Source organism: Oncorhynchus kisutch, linkage group LG5, assembly GCF_002021735.2.
Source record: "Oncorhynchus kisutch isolate 150728-3 linkage group LG5, Okis_V2, whole genome shotgun sequence".
NCBI lineage: Eukaryota > Metazoa > Chordata > Actinopteri > Salmoniformes > Salmonidae > Oncorhynchus > Oncorhynchus kisutch.
Window position 1 is genome coordinate 73,142,600 of NC_034178.2, and position 23,302 is coordinate 73,165,901.

A 23,302-nucleotide genomic window follows, 5' to 3' on the forward strand; every position below is an offset into this window, starting at 1 on the left:
CAGGGACAGGGACAGAGACATGGTCAGGGACAGAGACAGAGACATGGTCAGGGACAGAGACAGGGACAGGGTCAGAGACATGGTCAGGGACAGAGACAGGATCAGGGACAGGGACAGAGACAGAAACATGGTCAGGGACAGAGACAGAAACATGGTCAGGGACAGAGACAGGGACAGGGTCAGAGACATGGTCAGGGACAGAGACAGAGACATGGTCAGGGACAGAGACATGGTCAGGGACATGGACATAGACATGGTCAGAGACAGAGACATGGTCAGGGACAGAGACAGAGACATGGTCAGGGACAGAGACAGAGACATGGACAGAGACAGAGACATGGTCAGGGACAGAGACAGAAACATGGTCAGAGACAGAGACATGGTCAGGGACAGAGACAGAGACATGGTCAGAGACAGAGACATGGTCAGGGACAAAGACAGAGACATGGTCAGGGACAGAGACATGATCAGGGACAAAGACAGAGACATGGTCAGGGACAGAGACAGGGTCAGGGACAGAGACAGAGACATGGTCAGGGACAGAGACAGGATCAGGGACAGAGACAGGGACAGAGACATGGTCAGGGACAGAGACAGGATCAGGGACAGAGACATGGTCAGGGACAGAGACAGAGACATGGTCAGGGACAGAGACAGGGTCAGAGACATGGTCAGGGACAGAGACAGGATCAGGGACAGGGACAGAGACAGAGACATGGTCAGGGACAGAGACATGGTCAGGGACAGAGACATGGTCAGGGACATGGACATAGACATGGTCAGAGACAGAGACATGGTCAGGGACAGAGACAGAGACATGGTCAGGGACAGAGACAGAAACATGGTCAGAGACAGAGACATGGTCAGAGACAGAGACATGGTCAGGGACAGAGACAGAGACATGGTCAGAGACAGAGACAGAGACATGGTCAGAGACAGAGACAGAGACATGGTCAGGGACAGAGACATGGTCAGAGACAGGGACAGAGACATGGTCAGGGACAGAGACAGAGACATGGTCAGGGACAGAGACAGAGACATGGTCAGGGACAGAGACAGAGACATGGTCAGGGACAGAGACAGGTTCAGGGACAGAGACAGAAACATGGTCAGGGACAGAGACAGGATCAGGGACAGAGACAGAAACATGGTCAGAGACAGAGACAGAAACATGGTCAGAGACAGAGACATGGTCAGGGACAGAGACAGAGACATGGTCAGAGACAGAGACAGAGACATGGTCAGGGACAAAGACAGAGACATGGTCAGGGACAGAGACATGGTCAGGGACAGAGACAGAGACATGGTCAGGGACAGAGACATGGTCAGGGACAGAAACAGAGACATGGTCAGGGACAGAGACATGGTCAGGGACAGAGACATGGTCAGAGACAGAGACATGGTCAGGGACAGAGACATGGTCAGGGACATGGACATAGACATGGTCAGAGACAGAGACATGGTCAGGGACAGAGACAGAGACATGGTCAGGGACAGAGACAGAAACATGGTCAGAGACAGAGACATGGTCAGAGACAGAGACATGGTCAGGGACAGAGACAGAGACAGAGACATGGTCAGAGACAGAGACATGGTCAGAGACAGGGACAGAGACATGGTCAGGGACAGAGACAGAGACATGGTCAGGGACAGAGACAGAGACATGGTCAGGGACAGAGACAGGTTCAGGGACAGAGACAGAAACATGGTCAGGGACAGAGACAGGATCAGGGACAGAGACAGAAACATGGTCAGAGACAGAGACAGAAACATGGTCAGAGACAGAGACATGGTCAGGGACAGAGACAGAGACATGGTCAGAGACAGAGACAGAGACATGGTCAGGGACAAAGACAGAGACATGGTCAGGGACAGAGACATGGTCAGGGACAGAGACAGAGACATGGTCAGGGACAGAGACATGGTCAGGGACAGAAACAGAGACATGGTCAGGGACAGAGACATGGTCAGGGACAGAGACATGGTCAGAGACAGAGACATGGTCAGGGACAGAGACAGGGACATGGTCAGAGACAGAGACAGGGACATGGTCAGAGACAGAGACAGGGACATGGTCAGAGACAGAGACATGGTCAGAGACAGAGACAGAAACATGGTCAGAGACAGAGACATGGTCAGGGACAGAGACAGAGACATGGTCAGGGACAGAGACATGGTCAGGGACAGAGACATGGTCAGAGACAGAGACATGGTCAGGGACAGAGACATGGTCAGAGACAGAGACATGGTCAGAGACAGAAACATGGTCAGAGACAAGGACAGAGACATGGTCAGAGACAGAGACATGGTCAGGGACAAGGACAGAGACATGGTCAGAGACAGAAACATGGTCAGGGACAGAGACAGAGACATGGTCAGGGACAGAGACATGGTCAGGGACAGAGACATGGTCAGGGACAGAGACAGGTTCAGGGACAGGGACAGAGACAGAAACATGGTCAGGGACAGAGACATGGTCAGGGACAGAGACATGGTCAGGGACAGAGACATGGTCAGGGACAGAGACATGGTCAGGGTCAGAGACATGGTCAGGGACAGAGACATGGTCAGGGACAGAGACATGGTCAGGGACAGAGACATGGTCAGGGACAGAGACAGGTTCAGGGACAGGGACAGAGACAGAGATGTTATTCCAGTACCTTTTCTAGTTTAGCTTCGATCTCCACCACATCCGTCTCCACCTCATTGATGCCAGCCCTGCAGAAACACAAGACACACAAGACAAACAGACAGGTCAGCATCATACAGATCTATGATCAGGGAAGAGAGGAGAGGAGAGGAGAGGAGAGGAGAGGAGAGGAGAGGAGAGGAGAGGAGAGGAGAGGAGAGGAGAGGAGAGGAGAGGAGAGGAGAGGAGAGGAGAGGAGAGGAGGAGAGATGGAGAGATGGAGAGATGGAGAGATGGAGAGATGAGTGATGGAGAGGAGAGGAGAGATGGAGAGATGGAGAGATGGAGATGAGTGATGGAGAGAAGAGATGGAGATGGAGAGGAGAGATGGAGATGGAGAGGAGAGATGGAGAGGAGAGATGAGATGAGGAGGAGAGATGGAGAGAAGAGATGGAGATGGAGATGGAGAGGAGAGGAGAGATGGAGAGGAGAGATGGAGAGGATAAATGGAGAGGAGAGGAGAGATGGAGAGATGGTATGGTATGGTTCCCAATCAGAGGCAGCTGTCTATCGTTGTCTCTGATTGGGGATCATATTTAGGCAGCCTTTTCCCACCTGTTGTTTGTGGGGTCTTGTTTTTGCGTAGTGCCTGTTAACACTGCATTTACTTCACGTTTCGTTTGTTCGGTTTGTTTTTGGTGTTTTGTTGTTTTTGGTGAGTTTCATTTATTAAAACATGTGGAACTCTACACACGCTACGCCTTGGTCCATTAATTCAACCAACGTTCGTGACAATCAGTCAGGTTACCATAGACGTCTTTTTGTTCTATATCTATAGACGTGACCCAGTCGGGAAGTCTTTTTGTTCTATATCTATAGACGTGACCCAGTCGTGGAGTCTTTTTGTTCTATATCTATAAACGTGACCCAGTCGTGGAGTCTTTTTGTTCTATATCTATAGACGTGACCCAGTCGTGTAGTCTTTTTGTTCTATATCTATAGACGTGACCCAGTCGGGAAGTCTTTTTGTTCTATATCTATAGACGTGACCCAGTCTTTTTGTTCTATATCTATAGACGTGACCCAGTCTTTTTGTTCTATATCTATAGACGTGACACAGTCGTGAAGTCTTTTTGTTCTACATCTATAGACGTGACCCAGTCGGGAAGTCTTTTTGTTCTATATCTATAGACGTGACCCAGTCGTGGAGTCTTTTTGTTCTATATCTATAGACGTGACCCAGTCTTTTTGTTCTATATCTATAGACGTGACCCAGTCGTGAAGTCTTTTTGTTCTATATCTATAGACGTGACCCAGTCTTTTTGTTCTATATCTATAGACGTGACCTAGTCGGGAAGTCTTTTTGTTCTATATCTATAGACGTGACCCAGTCGGGAAGTCTTTTTGTTCTATATCTATAGACGTGACCCAGTCTTTTTGTTCTATATCTATAGGCGTGACCCAGTCTTTTTGTTCTATATCTATAGACGTGACCCAGTCTTTTTGTTCTATATCTATAGACGTGACCCAGTCTTTTTGTTCTATATCTATAGACGTGACCCAGTCTTTCTGTTCTATATCTATAGACGTGACCCAGTCGTGAAGTCTTTTTGTTCTATATCTATAGACGTGACCCAGTCGTTTGTTGCATGCTAGTTATCCAACTACGGCTAACACAGTTACGTCAATCCGTGCAGATAGAATAACAGCAAAAGTAGCTGCACTTCATGTCGTTTGACCGCTTGTTCTACTGATACAGCCATAATACTGATAATATCAGTATCGTTATAATGATACTGCCATTTCTTTGATTAGAGCCATAAAAGTCACGCTGATTCAATATTTCGACTGGCTGAAAAGATGTCCATCTCGTCCCGACACGTTAACTCTCAATAGGACAGTGGAGATCAAATGTCAATATTTAGACCATTTTGCAAAGACGTCAACATTTGTACACCCCCCCCCCCCTCCCGACCCCCCGACCCCCCTCCCGACCCCCCGGCCACCCCCCCCACTGTTGAAAAAACAAACGTTAGGCTAGAAGCAATGGGAAATAATGTGTCAATGCTTTTTTACAGTGGAGATCAAGATAATGAATTGTCTGGCTGGGCTGACGGGACCGTGGATGTGCATGGTCCCACCCCCTGGGGGGGGGGGGTGGCTAACGTGATAGGTCGGTCTAATGGCCTTATGCCCCCTGGCTGTCTGTAGGACACACTGACTGAATTTGTTCTGTTTGTGTGTGTGTGTGTGTGTGTGTGTGTGTGTGTGTGTGTGTGTGTGTGTGTGTGTGTGTGTGTGTGTGAAGCCACTTAGAGAAGCATGCTGAGGCCTGAGGGACCCCCTCCACGGCCCACATATAGGGGGTTACCATGACAACTGACCACTTCGTGTGTGTGTGTGTGTGTGTGTGTTTATATTTTTTGGTCTAATGGAATAGTAAACCCCAAGGGGGAGAGAAGGCAGTCAGGGGGCAGCTGGGCATTCACCATCTACCACCTAATACACACACAGCTACAGGTAATGTATGGCCACAGGTAATGTATGGCCAGTAATGTATGGCCAGCTACAGGTAATGTATGGCCAGCTACAGGTAATGTATGGCCAGCTACAGGTACTGTATGGCCAGCTACAGGTAATGTATGGTCAGCTACAGGTAATGTATGGCCAGCTACAGGTAATGTATGGCCAGCTGCAGGTAATGTGTGGCCAGCTACAGGTCATGTATGGCCAGCTACAGGTCATGTATGGCCAGTAATGTATGACCAACTACAGGTAATGTATGGCCAGCTGCAGGTAATGTATGGCCAGCTACAGGTAATGTATGGCCAGTAATGTATGACCAACTACAGGTAATGTATGGCCAGTAATGTATGACCAACTACAGGTAATGTATGGTTAGCTACAGGTCATGTATGGCCATGTACAGGTAATGTATGGCCAACTACAGGTAATGTATGGCCATCTACAGGTAATGTATGGCCAGTAATGTATGACCAGCTACAGGTAATGTATGGCCAACTACAGGTAATGTATGGCCAGTAATGTATGGTCAGCTACAGGTAATGTATGGCCAGCTACAGGTAATGTATGGCCAACTACAGGTAATGTATGGCCAACTTCAGGTAATGAAAGATGAAACACAACTGTCCAAGTACAGTACAGTATATAGCCTAGAGTCATGTGGCTGAAACTACAGCGGTAGAGTAGAGATGGTGGGGGTAGAGATGAAGGACACTGGTGGGGGTAGAGATGAAGGACACTGGTGGGGGTAGAGATGAAGGACACTGCTGGGGGTAGAGATGAAGGACACTGGTGGGGGTAGAGATGTAGGACACTGGTGTGGGTAGACATGAAGGACACTGGTGGGGGTAGAGATGAAGGATACTGCTGGGGGTAGACATGAAGGACACTGGTGGGGGTAGAGATTAGAGGAGTAAACTGGGGTGAATGAGACAGATGTCACAGGATGGAGGGAGAGAGAATCCTGAGATGATTTAGGACTTTGGGAACCATAGAAATAAGAATGAGTAGAAAGGACATCTCCATTCAAGTTAATGCATAATGGATTGGACTGGCAGCCATTTTGAGTGTATCCATGCCAGGAAGTAAAAGCAGGAAGTGTACTCTTCAATCTGTGCTGTGATTTGTTGTGTCATCTCAATTGACATTACAAAAAATACATTCCATTGCATGAGCCACATCCCATAGTATATATTGAATGAACATTCTACATTACCATGGCAATCCAGCATCAGTTGATTATTATTATTATTAATAATTATTAATTATTGCATCACAATACCAGGCAGCCATTCCTAGTCAAAGTGTTCCCATGAGTTTACTAGTCAAAGTTTACCCATTAGTTTACTAGTCAAAGTTTACCCATTAGTTTACCAGTCAAAGTGTACCCATGAGTTTATGGTCGGAACACCCACAGATTGTTTCCGTGGCGAGAGAGAACTTCACACCTGTGTTCTAGAACACACATCAGTTGTCCCCCGGGAGATGGTGACCTCACAATCACAACACCAAGCTCACACTCTTTACTTCTCTTCCAAACAGCTGACTAACCAACGTGACTCATCCAATAACACAAAATACAATGTCCTTCTATTGAAGGGAGTTTCTTTAAAAATCTAATAACAGCTCGGGCCTCCTGAGTGGCGCAGCGGTCTAAGGCACTGCATCGGAGTGCTAGAGGCGTCACTGGGGGGTTTTACTTGAACACATTCCCAGAATTCCACAGTTCAGATTTAGGCCTCTTCTCTATCCACTACATCCCATTTCAATCTCTGCTCTCTCCCTCCTCCTGTTAATGGTTGACATCAATCCCTCTAACACTGTGCATAAAAAAAGTAACTGCTGTTCTGTCTGTAGTGTAGCATCTATTAACACATTAATAACAAGAGAGAGAGGGGGGGGGGGGGAGAGAGAGGGGGGGTACTGGCCTGAGGCTAAACCACGACCAACAACATTGGACACTATATGGAACAAAAAGCCTTCACTATATTATCCTGGAATATCCAAGGCCTGAGGTCATCTGCCTTTGGCCTAAAGAGCAGAAACCCGGACTTCACCAAAGAAATCGGTAATACAGACATTGTCATCCTGCAAGAAACCTGGTATAGAGGAGATGGACCCACTGGTTGCCCTCTAGGTTACAGAGAGCTGGTAGTCCCATCCACCAAACTACCAGGTGTGAAACAGGGAAGGGACTCAGGGGGTATGCTAATTTGGTATAGAGCAGACCTAACTCACTCCATTAAATTAATCAAAACAGGAACATTCTACATTTGGCTAGAAATTCAAAAATAAATTATCCTAACAGAGAAAAATGTCCTCCTGTGTGCTACCTATATCCCCCCACTAGAATCCCCATATTTTAATGAAGACAGCTTCTCCATCCTGGAGGGGGAAATCAATCATTTCCAGGCCCAGGGACATGTACTAGTCTGTGGCGACCTAAATGCCAGAACCGGACAAGAACCGGACACCCTCAGCACACAGGGGGACAAACACCTGCCTGGAGGTGACAGCATTCCCTCCCACATATGCCCCCCTAGGCACAACTATGACAACATAACCAACAAAAACGGGTCACAACTCCTGCAGCTCTGTCGCACGCTGGGTATGTACATAGTCAACGGTAGGCTTCGAGGGGACTCCTATGGTAGGTACACCTATAGCTCATCTCTTGGCAGTAGTACTGTAGACTACTTTATCACTGACCTCAACCCAGAGTCTCTCAGAGCGTTCACAGTCAGCCCACTGACACCCCTATCAGACCACAGCAAAATCACAGTCTACTTAAACAGAGCAATACTCAATCATGAGGCATCAAAGCCAAAGGAACTGAGTAACATTAAGAAATGCTATAGATGGAAGGAATGCAGTTTGGAAACCTACCAAAAAACAATTAGGCAACAACAAATTCAATCCCTTTTAGACAATTTCCTGGGTAAAACGTTCCACTGTAATAGTGAAGGTGTAAACTTGGCAGTAGAAAATCTTAACAGTATATTTGACCTCTCAGCTTCCCTATCAAATCTAAAAATCTCAAATAGAAAACCGAAGAAAATTAACAATAATGACAAATGGTTTGATGAAGAATGCAAAAATCTAAGAAAGAAATTGAGAAACCTGTCCAACCAAAAACATAGAGACCCGGAAAACCTGAGTCTACGCCTTCACTATGGTGAATCACTAAAACAATACAGAAATACACTACGGAAAAAGAAGGAACAGCATGTCAGAAATCAGCTCAATGCAATTGAAGAATCCATAGACTCTAACCACTTCTGGGAAAATTGGAAAACACTAAACAAACAACAACACGAAGAATTATCTATCCAAAATGGAGATGTATGGGTAAACCACTTCTCCAATCTTTTTGGCTCTATAACAAAGAATAAAGAGCAAAAACATATATATGATCAAACACAGATCTTAGAATCAACTATTAATGACTACCAGAACCCACTGGATTCTCCAATTACATTGAAAGAGTTACAGGACAAAATAAAAACCCTCCAACCCAAAAAGGCCTGTGGTGTCGATGGTATCCTCAATGAAATGATCAAATATACAGACAACAAATTCCAATTGGCTATACTAAAACTCTTTAACATCATACATAGCTCTGGCATCTTCCCCAATATTTGGAACCAAGGACTGATCACCCCAATCCACAAAAGTGGAGACAAATTTGACCCCAATAACTACCGTGGAATATGTGTCAACAGTAACCTTGGGAAAATCCTCTGCATTATTATTAACAGCAGACTCGTACATTTCCTCAATGAAAACAATGTACTGAGCAAATATCAAATTGGCTTTTTACCAAATTACCGTACAACAGACCATGTATTCACCCTGCACACCCTAATTGACAACCAAACAAACCAAAACAAAGGCAAAGTCTTCTCATGCTTTGTTGATTTCAAAAAAGCCTTCGACTCAATCTGGCATGAGGGTCTGCTATACAAACAACAAGTGTGCGGTTAAAATGGGCAAAAAACACACACATTTCTTCACACAGGGTCGTGGGGTTAGACAGGGATGCAGCTTAAGCCCCACCCTCTTCAACATATATATCAACGAATTGGCGCGGGCACTAGAAAAGTCTGCAGCACCCGGCCTCCCCCTGCTAGAATCCGAAGTCAAATGTCTGCTGTTTGCTGATGATCTGGTGCTTCTGTCACCAACCAAGGAGGGCCTACAGCAGCACCTAGATCTTATGCACAGATTCTGTCAGACCTGGGCCCTGACAGTAAATCTCAGTAAGACCAAAATAATGGTGTTCCAAAAAAGGTCCAGTCACCAGGACCACAAATACAAATTCCATCTAGACACTGTTGCCCTAGAGCACACAAAAAACTATACATACCTTGGCCTAAACATCAGCACCACAGGTAACTTCCACAAAGCTGTGAACGATCTGAGAGACAAGGCAAGAAGGGCATTCTATGCCATCAAAAGAAACATAAATTTCAACATACCAATTAGGATTTGGCAAAAAATACTTGAATCAGTCATAGAGCCCATTGCCCTTTATGGTTGTGAGGTCTGGGGTCCGCTCACCAACCAAGACTTCACAAAATGGGACAAACACCAAAGTGAGACTCTGCACGCAGAATTCTGCAAAAATATCCCCCGTGTACAACGTAGAACACCAAATAATGCATGCAGAGCAGAATTAGGCCGATACCCACTAATTATCAAAATCCAGAAAAGAGCTGTTCAATTCTACAACCACCTAAAAGGAAGCGATTCACAAACCTTCCATAACAAAGCCATCACCTACAGAGAGATGAACCTGGAGAAGAGTCCCCTAAGCAAGCAGGTCCTGGGGCTCTGTTCACAAACACAAACACACACTACAGAGCCCCAGGACAGCAGCACAATTAGACACAACCAAATCATGAGAAAACAAAAAGATAACTACTTAACACATTGGAAAGAATTAACAAAAAAACAGAGCAAACTAGAATGCTATTTGGCCCTACACAGAGAGTACACAGCGGCAGAATACCTGACCACTGTGACTGACCCAAAATTAAGGAAAGCCTTGACTATGTACAGACTCAGTGAGCATAGCCTTGCTATTGAGAAAGGCCGCCGTAGGCAGACATGGCTCTCAAGAGAAGACAGGCTATGTGCTCACTGCCCACAAAATGAGGTGGAAACTGAGCTGCACTTCCTAACCTCCTGCCCAATGTATGACCATATTAGAGAGACATATTTCCCTCAGATTACACAGATCCACAAAGAATTCGAAAGCAAATCCAATTTTGAAAAACTCCCATATCTACTGGGTGAAATACCACAGTGTGCCATCACAGCAGCAAGATTTGTGACCTGTTGCCACGAGAAAAGGGCAACCAGTGAAGAACAAACACCATTGTAAATACAACCCATATTTATGCTTATTTATTTTATCTTGTGTCCTTTAGCCATTTGTACATTGTTAGAACACTGTATATATATATAATATGACATTTGTAATGTCTTTACTGTTTTGAAACTTCTGTATGTGTAATGTTTACTGTTAATTTTTGTTGTTTTTCACTTTATATATTCACTTTGTATGTTGTCTACCTCACTTGCTTTGGCAATGTTAACACATGTTTCCCATGCCAATAAAGCCCTTGAATTGAATTGAATTGAATTGAATTGAATTGAGAGAGAGAGAGGGGGGGGAGAGAGAGAGAGAGAGGAGAGAGGGGGGGGGAGAGGGAGAGATAGAGGGGGGGAAAGAGAGAGAGAGAGAGGGAGAGAGGGGGAAAGAGAGAGAGAGGGGGAAAGAGAGAGAGAGGGGGGAGAGAGGGAGAGATGGAGAGAGGGAGAGATAGAGAGAGGAGAGAGGGGGGGAGAGAGGGAGAGATAGAGGGGGGGAAAGAGAGAGAGAGAGAGAGGGGAGAGAGGGAGAGATAGAGAGAGGAGAGAGAGGGAGAGATAGAGAGAGGAGAGAGGGAGAGATAGAGAGAGGGGGGAGAGAGGGAGAGATAGAGAGAGGGAGAGAGATAGAGAGAAAGGGAAGGGGTAATCCTACAAACATAGTTTGCAAAAACACCCTTCTCCCTGTCAGAGTCCATGAAGTCATGACGAACTCTGAGCAGTACAGCCTTTTTTGTCATGAATCTTGTTCTGGAGGCAGCTCTGCAGAGTGGTCACTAGCTGGCACAGCCACAAAGTCATACAATCTGATTTTAACCCTAACCTTAACCCTGACTTTAATCCTAACCTTAACCACACTCCTAACCCTAATGCCTAGCCTAGAATTAAGATCAAAAAGTAAATTTTCATGAATTTTTGCAAATACCAATTCTGACTTTGCAGCTGGCTTATCTAAGGGGAAATCACTCAGTTCTGCCTCCTTCAACAAGGGCATGACTTTCTACACTGCCTTTCAAGGTTGTGCGCACACACACACACACATATGTTGGGGCACTCATGTGAACAGGCATTTTAGAGGGTTGGAGAAATCAATAATCTAACACAAAGCTGTCATGATGTCAAGGTTACGCTCTAGTGTGTGTGTGTGTGTGTGTGTGTGTGTGTGTGTGTGTGCGCAGCAGTGGTCACCAAATGATCGACTGGTCGATCTCCAAAATCAACCACCAAACATTTCTGTAAAAAAACATCCAATGAGAAATCCTTGTGGTTCCATCTCTGTTCACTGGATTCAGCAGCTCTGGCACCGGGAGGTAAAATGATCCCATTTTAAACCATTTCATGTGTCTGGAGGCGGAACTCAGCCTACCCGGCAGGCCCAGATAGCCAATCAAGTGCACCTATAGACCTACCGCTGGCCAATCAGATCACCGTGTCTGCACAGTGTCCTCGAGCCATAGACTGTGTAAAATAAAACCTAGAACACACAGCAAAGTTGATACGGTGAGATTTCAAACCTCGTAAAACCATGACTAGAGAGAGATTCAACAACATACTGTAACGGCGTTCTTCGTTTGTTGAAAGAGAGTCGGACCGAAATGCAGCGTGGTGGTTACTCATGATCTTTAATGAAGGAAAAGTGACGATACATGAAATAACTAATAAATACAAAAACAACAAACGGAACGTGAAACCTAATACAGCCTATCTGGTGAACACTACACAGAGACAGGAACAATCACCCACCAACCTAATACAGCCTATCTGGTGAAACTACACAGAGACAGGAACAATCACCCACGAAAGACAAAGCGAACTCAGGCTACCTAAATACGGTTCCCAATCAGAGGCAACGAGAATCACCTGACAGCTGATTGAGAACCGCCTCAGGCAGCCAAGCCTATACAACACCCCTAATCAGCCGCGATCCCAAATACTACAAACCCCAATACGAATTACAACAACATAAACCCCTGTCACACCCTGGCCTGACCAAATATATAACGAAAACACAAAATACAATGACCAAGGCGTGACACATACAGCAAAGAGTTGCTGTTTCTACGAGAATTCATGTTTGTTGGATTTATTTATTTGTAAAAAAATAAAACGTTTTTTTTAATTGCAGAATATTAGAGCTTTTTCTCAATCGTTTATGAGCACTTTTTAGAACAATGTCGGTTTTGGAAAAACAGTAAATATGTTTTCAAAATGTGTCTCGCCTTCTCAAAACATAAAAGCATTCATCAAAAGAACACAAGTGCTAAGAGATAAAAATAAAATATATAATATAATATATATATATATATATGCCTGGAGTCTAAAGCTGACAAAACAGAAAGTTAGTCTGTCTTTTACAAGATCCCAGGACATCAAAAGGAACTCTTAGCAGTCACTAAATTATGATTATCACATTTGGAAATGCAACTATTATTATGTAAATTAATGTCCTTTTAAGTATATTTCTGTCCTTTTAGGTACATTTCATACACATCAAATCAAATATTATTCCTGATCAAAAAGAATATAGAAAATTAACACATTGGAGGATTCATTCATCACACACACACATCACCTCCTGTCTCAGCCTCCAGTATTTATGCTGCAGTAGTTTATGTGTCGGGGGGCTGGGGTCAGTTTGTTATATAAATTAACACATTGTGTGGAGGATTCATTCATCACCATCCAACTCCATACATTTATATTCAAGACAAAGGCTGACCACACTAAGGCTGACCACACTAAGGCTGACCACACTAAGGCTGACCACATTAAGGCTGACCACACTAAGGCTGACCACATTAAGGCTGACCACATTAAGGCTGACCACATTAAGGCTGACCACACTAAGGCTGACCACACTAAGGCTGACCACATTAAGGCTGACCACATTAAGGCTGGCCACACTAAGGCTGACCACACTAAGGCTGACCACATTAAGGCTGACCACATTAAGGCTGGCCACACTAAGGCTGACCACACTAAGGCTGACCACATTAAGGCTGACCACACTAAGGCTGACCACATTAAGGCTGACCACACTAAGGCTGACCACATTAAGGCTGACCACACGAAGGCTGACCACACTAAGGCTGACCACACTAAGGCTGACCACATTAAGGCTGACCACATTAAGGCTGACCACATTAAGGCTGACCACACTAAGGCTGACCACACTAAGGCTGACCACACTAAGGCTGACCACATTAAGGCTGACCACATTAAGGCTGACCACACTAAGGCTGACCACACTAAGGATGACCACACTAAGGCTGACCACACTAAGGCTGACCACATTAAGGCTGACCACACTAAGGCTGACCACACTAAGGCTGACCACATTAAGACTGACCACACTAAGGCTGACCACACTAAGGCTGACCACATTAAGGCTGACCACATTAAGGCTGACCACATTAAGGCTGACCACACTAAGGCTGACCACATTAAGGCTGACCACACTAAGGCTGGCCACATTAAGGCTGACCACACTAAGGCTGACCACACTAAGGCTGACCACACTAAGGCTGACCACATTAAGGCTGACCACACTAAGGCTGACCACACTAAGGCTGACCACATTAAGGCTGACCACATTAAGACTGACCACACTAAGGCTGGCCACACTAAGGCTGACCACATTAAGGCTGACCACATTAAGGCTGACCACACTAAGGCTGACCACATTAAGGCTGACCACACTAAGGCTGACCACATTAAGGCTGACCACACTAAGGCTGACCACACTAAGGCTGACCACACTAAGGCTGACCACACTAAGGCTGGCCACATTAAGGCTGACCACATTAAGGCTGACCACATTAAGGCTGACCAAATTAAGGCTGACCAAATTAAGGCTGGCCACACTAAGGCTGACCACACTAAGGCTGACCACATTAAGGCTGACCACACTAAGGCTGACCACATTAAGGCTGACCACACTAAGGCTGACCACATTAAGGCTGACCACACTAAGGCTGACCACACTAAGGCTGACCACACTAAGGCTGACCACATTAAGGCTGACCACATTAAGGCTGACCACACTAAGGCTGACCACATTAAGGCTGACCACACTAAGGCTGACCACACTAAGGCTGACCACATTAAGGCTGACCACACTAAGGCTGACCACACTAAGGCTGACCACACTAAGGCTGACCACATTAAGGTTGACCACACTAAGGCTGACCACACTAAGGCTGACCACATTAAGGCTGACCACATTAAGACTGACCACACTAAGGCTGGCCACACTAAGGCTGACCACATTAAGGCTGACCACACTAAGGCTGACCACATTAAGGCTGACCACACTAAGGCTGACCACATTAAGGCTGACCACACTAAGGCTGACCACACTAAGGCTGACCACACTAAGGCTGGCCACATTAAGGCTGACCACATTAAGGTTGACCACACTAAGGCTGACCACATTAAGGCTGACCACATTAAGGCTGACCACATTAAGGCTGACCACATTAAGGCTGACCAAATTAAGGCTGACCAAATTAAGGCTGGCCACACTAAGGCTGACCACATTAAGGCTGACCACATTAAGGCTGGCCACACTAAGGCTGACCACATTAAGGCTGACCAAATTAAGGCTGGCCACACTAAGGCTGACCACATTAAGACTGACCAAATTAAGGCTGGCCACACTAAGGCTGACCAAATTAAGGCTGGCCACACTAAGGCTGACCACATTAAGGCTGACCACATTAAGGCTGGCCACACTAAGGCTGACCACATTAAGGCTGACTACATTAAGGCTGGCCACACTAAGGCTGACCACACTAAGGTTGACCACATTAAGGTTGACCACACTAAGGCTGACCACACTAAGGCTGACCACATTAAGGCTGACCACATTAAGGTTGACCACATTAAGGTTGACCACACTAAGGCTGACCACACTAAGGCTGGCCACATTAAGGCTGACCACATTAAGGCTGACCACATTAAGGCTGACCACACATAGACTGACCACACATAGACTGACCACACATATACTGACCACACATAGACTGACCACACATAGACTGGCCAAACATATACTGACCACACATAGACTGGCCACACATATACTGACCACACATAGACTGACCACACATAGACTGACCACACATAGACTGACCACACATAGACTGACCACATAAAGGCTGACCACATTAAGGCTGACCACACATAGACTGACCACATTAAGGCTGACCACATTAAGGCTGACCACACATAGACTGACCACACATAGACTGACCACACCTAGACTGACCACATAAAGGCTGACCAAATTAAGGCTGGCCACACTAAGGCGGACCACATGAAGTCTGACCACATTAAGGCTGGCCACACTAAGGCTAACCACATTAAGGTTGACCACACTAAGGCTGACCACACTAAGTCTGACCACATTAAGGCTGACCACATAAAGGCTAACCACATTAAGGCTGACCACATTAAGGCTGACCACACTAAGGCTGACCACATAAAGGCTGAGCACACTAAGGCTGACCACATTAAGGCTGACCACATTAAGGCTGACCACATAAAGGCTGAGCACACATAGACTGACCACACATATACTGACCACACATAGACTGACCACACATAGACTGACCACATAAAGGCTGACCACACATAGACTGACCACACATAGACTGACCACATAAAGGCTGACCACACATAGACTGACCACACATATACTGACCACACATATACTGACCACATAAAGGCTGACCACACATAGACTGACCACACATATACTGACCATACATAGACTGACCACATAAAGGCTGACCACACATAGACTGACCACATTAAGGCTGACCACACAAAAGCTGACCACACATAGACTGACCACACCTAGACTGACCACATAAAGGCTGACCACACATAGACTGACCACATTAAGGCTGACCACACATAGACTGACCATACATAGACTGACCACACCTAGACTGACTACATAAAGGCTGACCACACATAGACTGACCACATTAAGGATGACCACACATAGACTGACCACACATAGACAGACCACACCTAGACTGACCACATTAAGGCTGACCACACTAAGGCTGACCACACTAAGGCTGACCACATAAAGGCTGAGCACACTAAGGCTGACCACATTGAGGCTGACCACACTAAGGCTGACCACATTAAGGCTGACCACATTAAGGTTGACCACACTAAGGCTGACCACACTAAGGCTGACCACACTAAGGCTGACCACATAAAGGCTGAGCACATTAAGGCTGAGCACACTAAGGCTGACCACATTAAGGCTGAACACATTAAGGCTGACCACATAAAGGCTGAGCACACATAGACTGACCACACATATACTGACCACACATAGACTGACCACACATAGACTGACCACATAAAGGCTGACCACACATAGACTGACCACACATAGACTGACCACATAAAGACTGACCACACATATACTGACCACACATATACTGACCACACATATACTGCCCACATAAAGGCTGACCACACATAGACTGACCACACATAGACTGACCACATAAAGGCTGACCACACATAGACTGACCACATTAAGGCTGACCACACAAAAGCTGACCACACCTAGACTGACCACACCTAGACTGACCACATAAAGGCTGACCACACATAGACTGACCACACATAGACTGACCATACATAGACTGACCACACCTAGACTGACCACATAAAGGCTGACCACACATAGACTGACCACACCTAGACTGACCACATAAAGGCTGACCACACATAGACTGACCACATTAAGGCTGACCACACATAGACTGACCATACATAGACTGACCACACCTAGACTGACTACATAAAGGCTGACCACACATAGACTGACCACATTAAGGATGACCACACATAGACTGACCACACATAGACAGACCACACCTAGACTGACCACATTAAGGCTGACCACACTAAGGCTGACCACACTAAGGCTGACCACATAAAGGCTGAGCACACTAAGGCTGACCACATTAAGGCTGACCACACTAAGGCTGACCACATTAAGGCTGACCACATTAAGGTTGACCACACTAAGGCTGACCACACTAAGGCTGACCACACTAAGGCTGACCACATAAAGGCTGAGCACATTAAGGCTGAGCACACTAAGGCTGACCACACTAAGGCTGAACACATTAAGGCTGACCACATAAAGGCTGAGCACACATAGACTGACCACACATATACTGACCACACATAGACTGACCACATAAAGGCTGACCACACATAGACTGACCACACATAAACTGACCACATAAAGGCTGACCACACAGACTGACCACACATATACTGACCACACATATACTGCCCACATAAAGGCTGACCACACAGACTGACCACACATAGACTGACCACATAAAGGCTGACCACACATAGACTGACCACATTAAGGCTGACCACACAAAAGCTGACCACACATAGACTGACCACACCTAGACTGACCACATAAAGGCTGACCACACATAGACTGACCACATTAAGGCTGACCACACATAGACTGACCATACATAGACTGACCACACCTAGACTGACCACATAAAGGCTGACCACACATAGACTGACCACATTAAGGCTGACCACACATAGACTGACCACACCTAGACTGACCACATAAAGGCTGACCACACATAGACTGACCACATTAAGGCTGACCACACATAGACTGACCACACATAGACTGACCACACCTAGACTGACCACATAAAGGATGACCACATTAAGGCTGACCACATAAAGGCTGACCACATAAAGGCTGACCACATTAAGGCTGACCACATTAAGGCTGACCACATAAAGGCTGACCACATTAAGGCTGACCACACAAAGGCTGGCCAGACACACAGGCACACACACACACACAACTATAACACACACATACACACAGATGGGGATGTTTGCTAAACTGAGTATCCATTAGATCACAAACGAAGGATTTGGATTTATTGATTAAGCGTCGCTGCGCTAATCTTCTCTGCAAGTTTGATTAAGTAGACACACACACACACACACACACACACACACACACACACACACACACACACACACACACACACACACACACACACACAGACACACACACACACACACAGACACACACACACACACACACACACACACACACACACACACACACACACACACACACACACACACACACACACACACACACACACACACACACACACACACACACACACACACACACACACACACACAGACACACACACACACACACACACACACACACACACACACACACACACACACACACAAACACACACACACACACACACACACACACAGATCTTCACACAGAGAGCAGCTCACTTCTGACTAATCTGTTATCTACCTCTCTGTCTCTGTCTGTCTCTCTCTCTCTCTCTCTCCTATCATCCCCTCATCAATATTAATAATTAGCAGGCTCAGAGGGCTAGTTGGAAGCTCTGCTCCATCGCTCCCTCTTCCTTCAGGCGTTGAGATGGGAGTCACAGGGAGAGAGAGTGTGTGTTCTAAAGAGAAGGGAGTTGAGGGGGGGGGGACATCTGCAGAGTCTTTAAACACTGTCTAGCTTGAAACCAAGCCTCTGTCCTCCTAGCTGTGTCAGCCAAACACAAACCACTAATCACACTAACACCCATTACTCCAAACTGTCTGCTTATCACACCCCCAAAAAAACACAAACTAGCCCAAATAAAACACAGTCTACTCAGTGATGCTTTCATTACAAACAAAGAGGCCTTCACTGCCCCACAAACACCCCAATCACAGCTAACCTCGCCCTGATTCATTCTGATTCCCAAAAGAAACGATTGACTGAATTAACTGTGATCAGACAAAGAGACTTATACATCATTGTGACAAAGATGGACAAGGTCTTCTTGTGTCTATTCTATAATCCATTTTCTTTAACTGTTATGAGTCTCTTCTCTCTCCCAGAACCAAAGAGAAAAGCCATCCACCATCCGAAACAACTATTGATAATAATTGCACCCACAACCTTGGTTTTGCCTAGCCTGGTCCAAGGCCTGTGTGTGCTGTCTTGACAACTCTCTTGTCGTTGCTGGCAAGACAGCACAGATGTAGGACCAGGCTATATTGTCATATATGCCCTTCAGCATACACTTTTAGAGAAAGCGATTAGACACGAGCGCATACATTATGTTTTGTAAAGGTAGCCCCCGGCTGGAATTTAACTCATGATCCTAATGTTGCAAGCGAATTGGTCGACAAACTAAGGCACGGAGGACAGGTGTCACGTGTGCTCCTCTCTCTTCGGCCTCTACCAGGCTGCTCGTTATGGCACACACCTGTCACCATCGTTGGGCGCCTCAGTGCATAATGACACTCACCTGGACTCCATCACTTCCTTGATTACCTTCCCTATATATGTCTCTCCCATTGGTTCCTTCCCTATATATGTCACTCCCTTTGGTTCCTTCCCTATATATGTCTCTCCCTTTGGTTCCTTCCCTATATATGTCTCTCCCTTTGGTTCCTTCCCTATATATGTCACTCCCATTGGTTCCTTCCCTATATATGTCACTCCCTTTGGTTCCTTCCCTATATATGTCTCTCCCTTTGGTTCCTTCCCTATATATGTCACTCCCTTTGGTTCCTTCCCTATATATGTCTCTCCCTTTGGTTCCTTCCCTATATATGTCACTCCCTTTGGTCCCTTCCCTATATATGTCTCTCCCTTTGGTTCCTTCCCTATATATGTCTCTCCCTTTGGTTCCTTCCCTATATATGTCTCTCCCTTTGGTTCCTTCCCTATATATGTCTCTCCCTTTGGTTCCTTCCCTATATATGTCCCTCCCTTTGATTCCTTCCCTATATACAGTGCCTTGCGAAAGTATTCGGCCCCCTTGAACTTTGCGACCTTTTGCCACATTTCAGGCTTCAAACATAAAGATATAAAACTGTATTTTTTTGTGAAGAATCAACAACAAGTGGGACACAATCATGAAGTGGAATGACATTTATTGGATATTTCAAACTTTTTTAACAAATCCAAAACTGAAAAATTGGGCGTGCAAAATTAAACTAAAGACCCAGTCACACTGTAAACTAAAGACACAGTCACACTGTAAACTAAAGACCCAGTCACACTGTAAACTAAAGACCCAGTCACACTGTAAACTAAAGACCCAGTCGCACTGTAAACTAAAGACCCAGTCACACTGTAAACTAAAGACCCAGTCACACTGTAAACTAAAGACCCAGTCACACTGTAAACTAAAGACCCAGTCACACTGTAAACTAAAGACCCAGTCACACTGTAAACTAAAGACCCAGTCACACTGTAAACTAAAGACACAGTCACACTGTAAACTAAAGACACAGTCACACTGTAAACTAAATACACAGTCACAATGTAAACCGTGACTGTGTAACAGACTAATACCACAGTAGTACGTTGATCCCACGTGTCATGACCATAACTACACTGATTATACACACGCACACGCACACACACACGCACGCACACAACGCACGCACACACACACGCACGCACACACACACGCACGCGCACACACATGCACAGACACACGCACACACACACACACACACACACACAGACCAAATGAGCCACACAACCCCTTACTGTTCACAAAGCTCTCTGAAATCTGACAGTAAAACGAACCAATTACCAACACAGGAAACATCAGGTTTGTTTTGGGGGGGGGGGGGGACTCCCATTAGAATACTGGTATGTATACTCCAGCTGGGTTCCCTCATTCTGTTGTGGTGTGAAGGAAGTGTGAACCTACATGCTGCCAGATCTCTATGTTATCTCTTCCTCTAATCTGCCATGGTACCTGAGTTAACTACATCGAGCACTGGTATGGGCCAGAACCGCATAGGGACTAGGGTGCCATTTGGGATATAGGGACTAGGGTGCCATTTGGGATATAGGGAATAGGGTGCCATTTGGGATATAGGGAATAGGGTGCCATTTGGGATATAGGGAATAGGGTGCCATTTGGGATATAGGGACTAGGGTGCCATTTGGGATATAGGGACTAGGGTGCCATTTGGGATATAGGGACTAGGGTGCCATTTGGTGATACAAGCCTGGCCTCTCTCTCTGTTTTTGGGCGGGGCGGGGTGAAGAGGAGTTAACGAAGAGCCGCCGCTGGGCCAGGATTGTTTGATCTCAGACATGACACAGCACAGCTCTCACACCAAACACCACACAATGAAGAGGCAAACACACCATCCCTCTACCCCACTCTCTCTATCCGTCTCTCTTCCCTCTATCCCCCTCTCTCGATCCCTCTACCCCCCTCTCTCTATCCGTCTCTCATCCCTCTACCCCCCTCTCTCTATCTCTCTATCTGTCTCTCATCCCTCTATCCCCCTCTCTCTATCTCTCTATCCATCTCTCATCCCTCTATCCACCTCTCTCTATCCGTCTCTCATCCCTCTATCCCCTCTCTCTATCTCTCTATCCTTCTCTCATCCCTCTACCCCCTCTCTCATCCCTCTATCCCCCTCTCTCTATCTGTCTCTCATCCCTCTATCCATCTCTCATCCCTCTATCCCCCTCTCTCTATCCATCTGTCATCCCTCTATCCTTCCTTCCCTCCCTCCTTCCTTCCTTCCTACCCTCCCTCCATCCTTACCCATTTCTCACTCCCTTTTACTTCTCTCTCTCCTTCCTTCCCTCCATCCCCCTCTCACCTTCTCCCTTTCTCTCTTTCCCCCTCTCCCTTTCTCTCCTTCCCCCTTTCTCTCTCCTTCCTTCCCTCCATCCCCCTCTCACCTTCTCCCTTTCTCTCTTTCCCCCTCTCCCTCTCCCTTTCTCTCCTTCCCCCTTTCTCTCTCCTTCCTTCCCTCCATCCCCTCTCACCTTCTCCCTTTCTCTCTTTCCCCCTCTCCCTCTCCCTTTCTCTCCTTCCCCCTCTCTCTCTCCTTCCTTCCCTCCACCCCTCTCTCCCTGTGGGGTATGAAAGAGGGAGGAAGAGGAAGAGAGTGGGCAACACCATCTTTATCTCTCCATCTCTCCCTCCTTCATCCTGATCTTCCTTTATCCCTCCCTCCCTGAGGGAGACAGAGAGAGACACAGAGAGACACAGAAAGACACAGAAAGACACAGAGAGACACAGAGAGACACAGAGAGACACAGAGAGACAGAACAGATTAGTCAGAGGTGAGCTGCTCTCGTGTGATGACACATCACAGAGATCATGGTCATTATAGAGCATGCTGGGAAACAAAGGATAGAAGAGAGGAGGATGCAGAGAGAGAGAGAGAGAGAGAGGGAGAGAGAGAGAGATAGAACAAGGCAGATGTATCATTGTACGAACCATCCTGATCTCACCAGCTTACATTCTCAAACTGACAAAATATTCTGATTGGCTACATAGATTGATTCTGGCCACGACCAGATTCAAACAGTTTGAGTCTTTCCCTCCAGCGGTGTAACAGGTGTCGTCGGAGGAGGAGGAGGAATCGGAGGAGGAGGAGGAATCGGAGGAGGAGGAGGAGGAATCGGACCGAAGCGCATGATTTTTATTGAACTGAAGACTTATACAAAAATAACAAAGTGAATAACGAAACCGAAACAGTCCTGTCAGGTGCAGAAAACACTAAACACTAAACAACTACCCACAAAACACATGTGGGAAAAAGGCAGCCTAAGTATGGTTCCCAATCAGAGACAACGATAGTCAGCTGCCCCTGATTGAGAACCACACCCGGCCAAACACAAAGAAATACAACACATAGAAACAAGAACATAGA

At 46.2% G+C, this 23,302-nt stretch overlaps 1 protein-coding gene across 3 annotated transcripts in view; it reads right to left on the reverse strand.

Annotated features, from left to right (window-relative positions):
• The window catches only part of LOC109891664 (arf-GAP with coiled-coil, ANK repeat and PH domain-containing protein 3), a 156,627-nt gene that overhangs the window by 96,348 nt on the left and 36,977 nt on the right, over window positions 1-23,302 (reverse strand). For all 3 annotated transcript variants that reach the window (XM_031825776.1, XM_031825775.1, XM_031825777.1), the window contains exon 2: window positions 2,661-2,718. In XM_031825776.1, coding sequence (XP_031681636.1) covers window positions 2,661-2,718 — 58 coding nt within the window. The remainder of the gene's footprint in view (window positions 1-2,660; window positions 2,719-23,302) is intronic.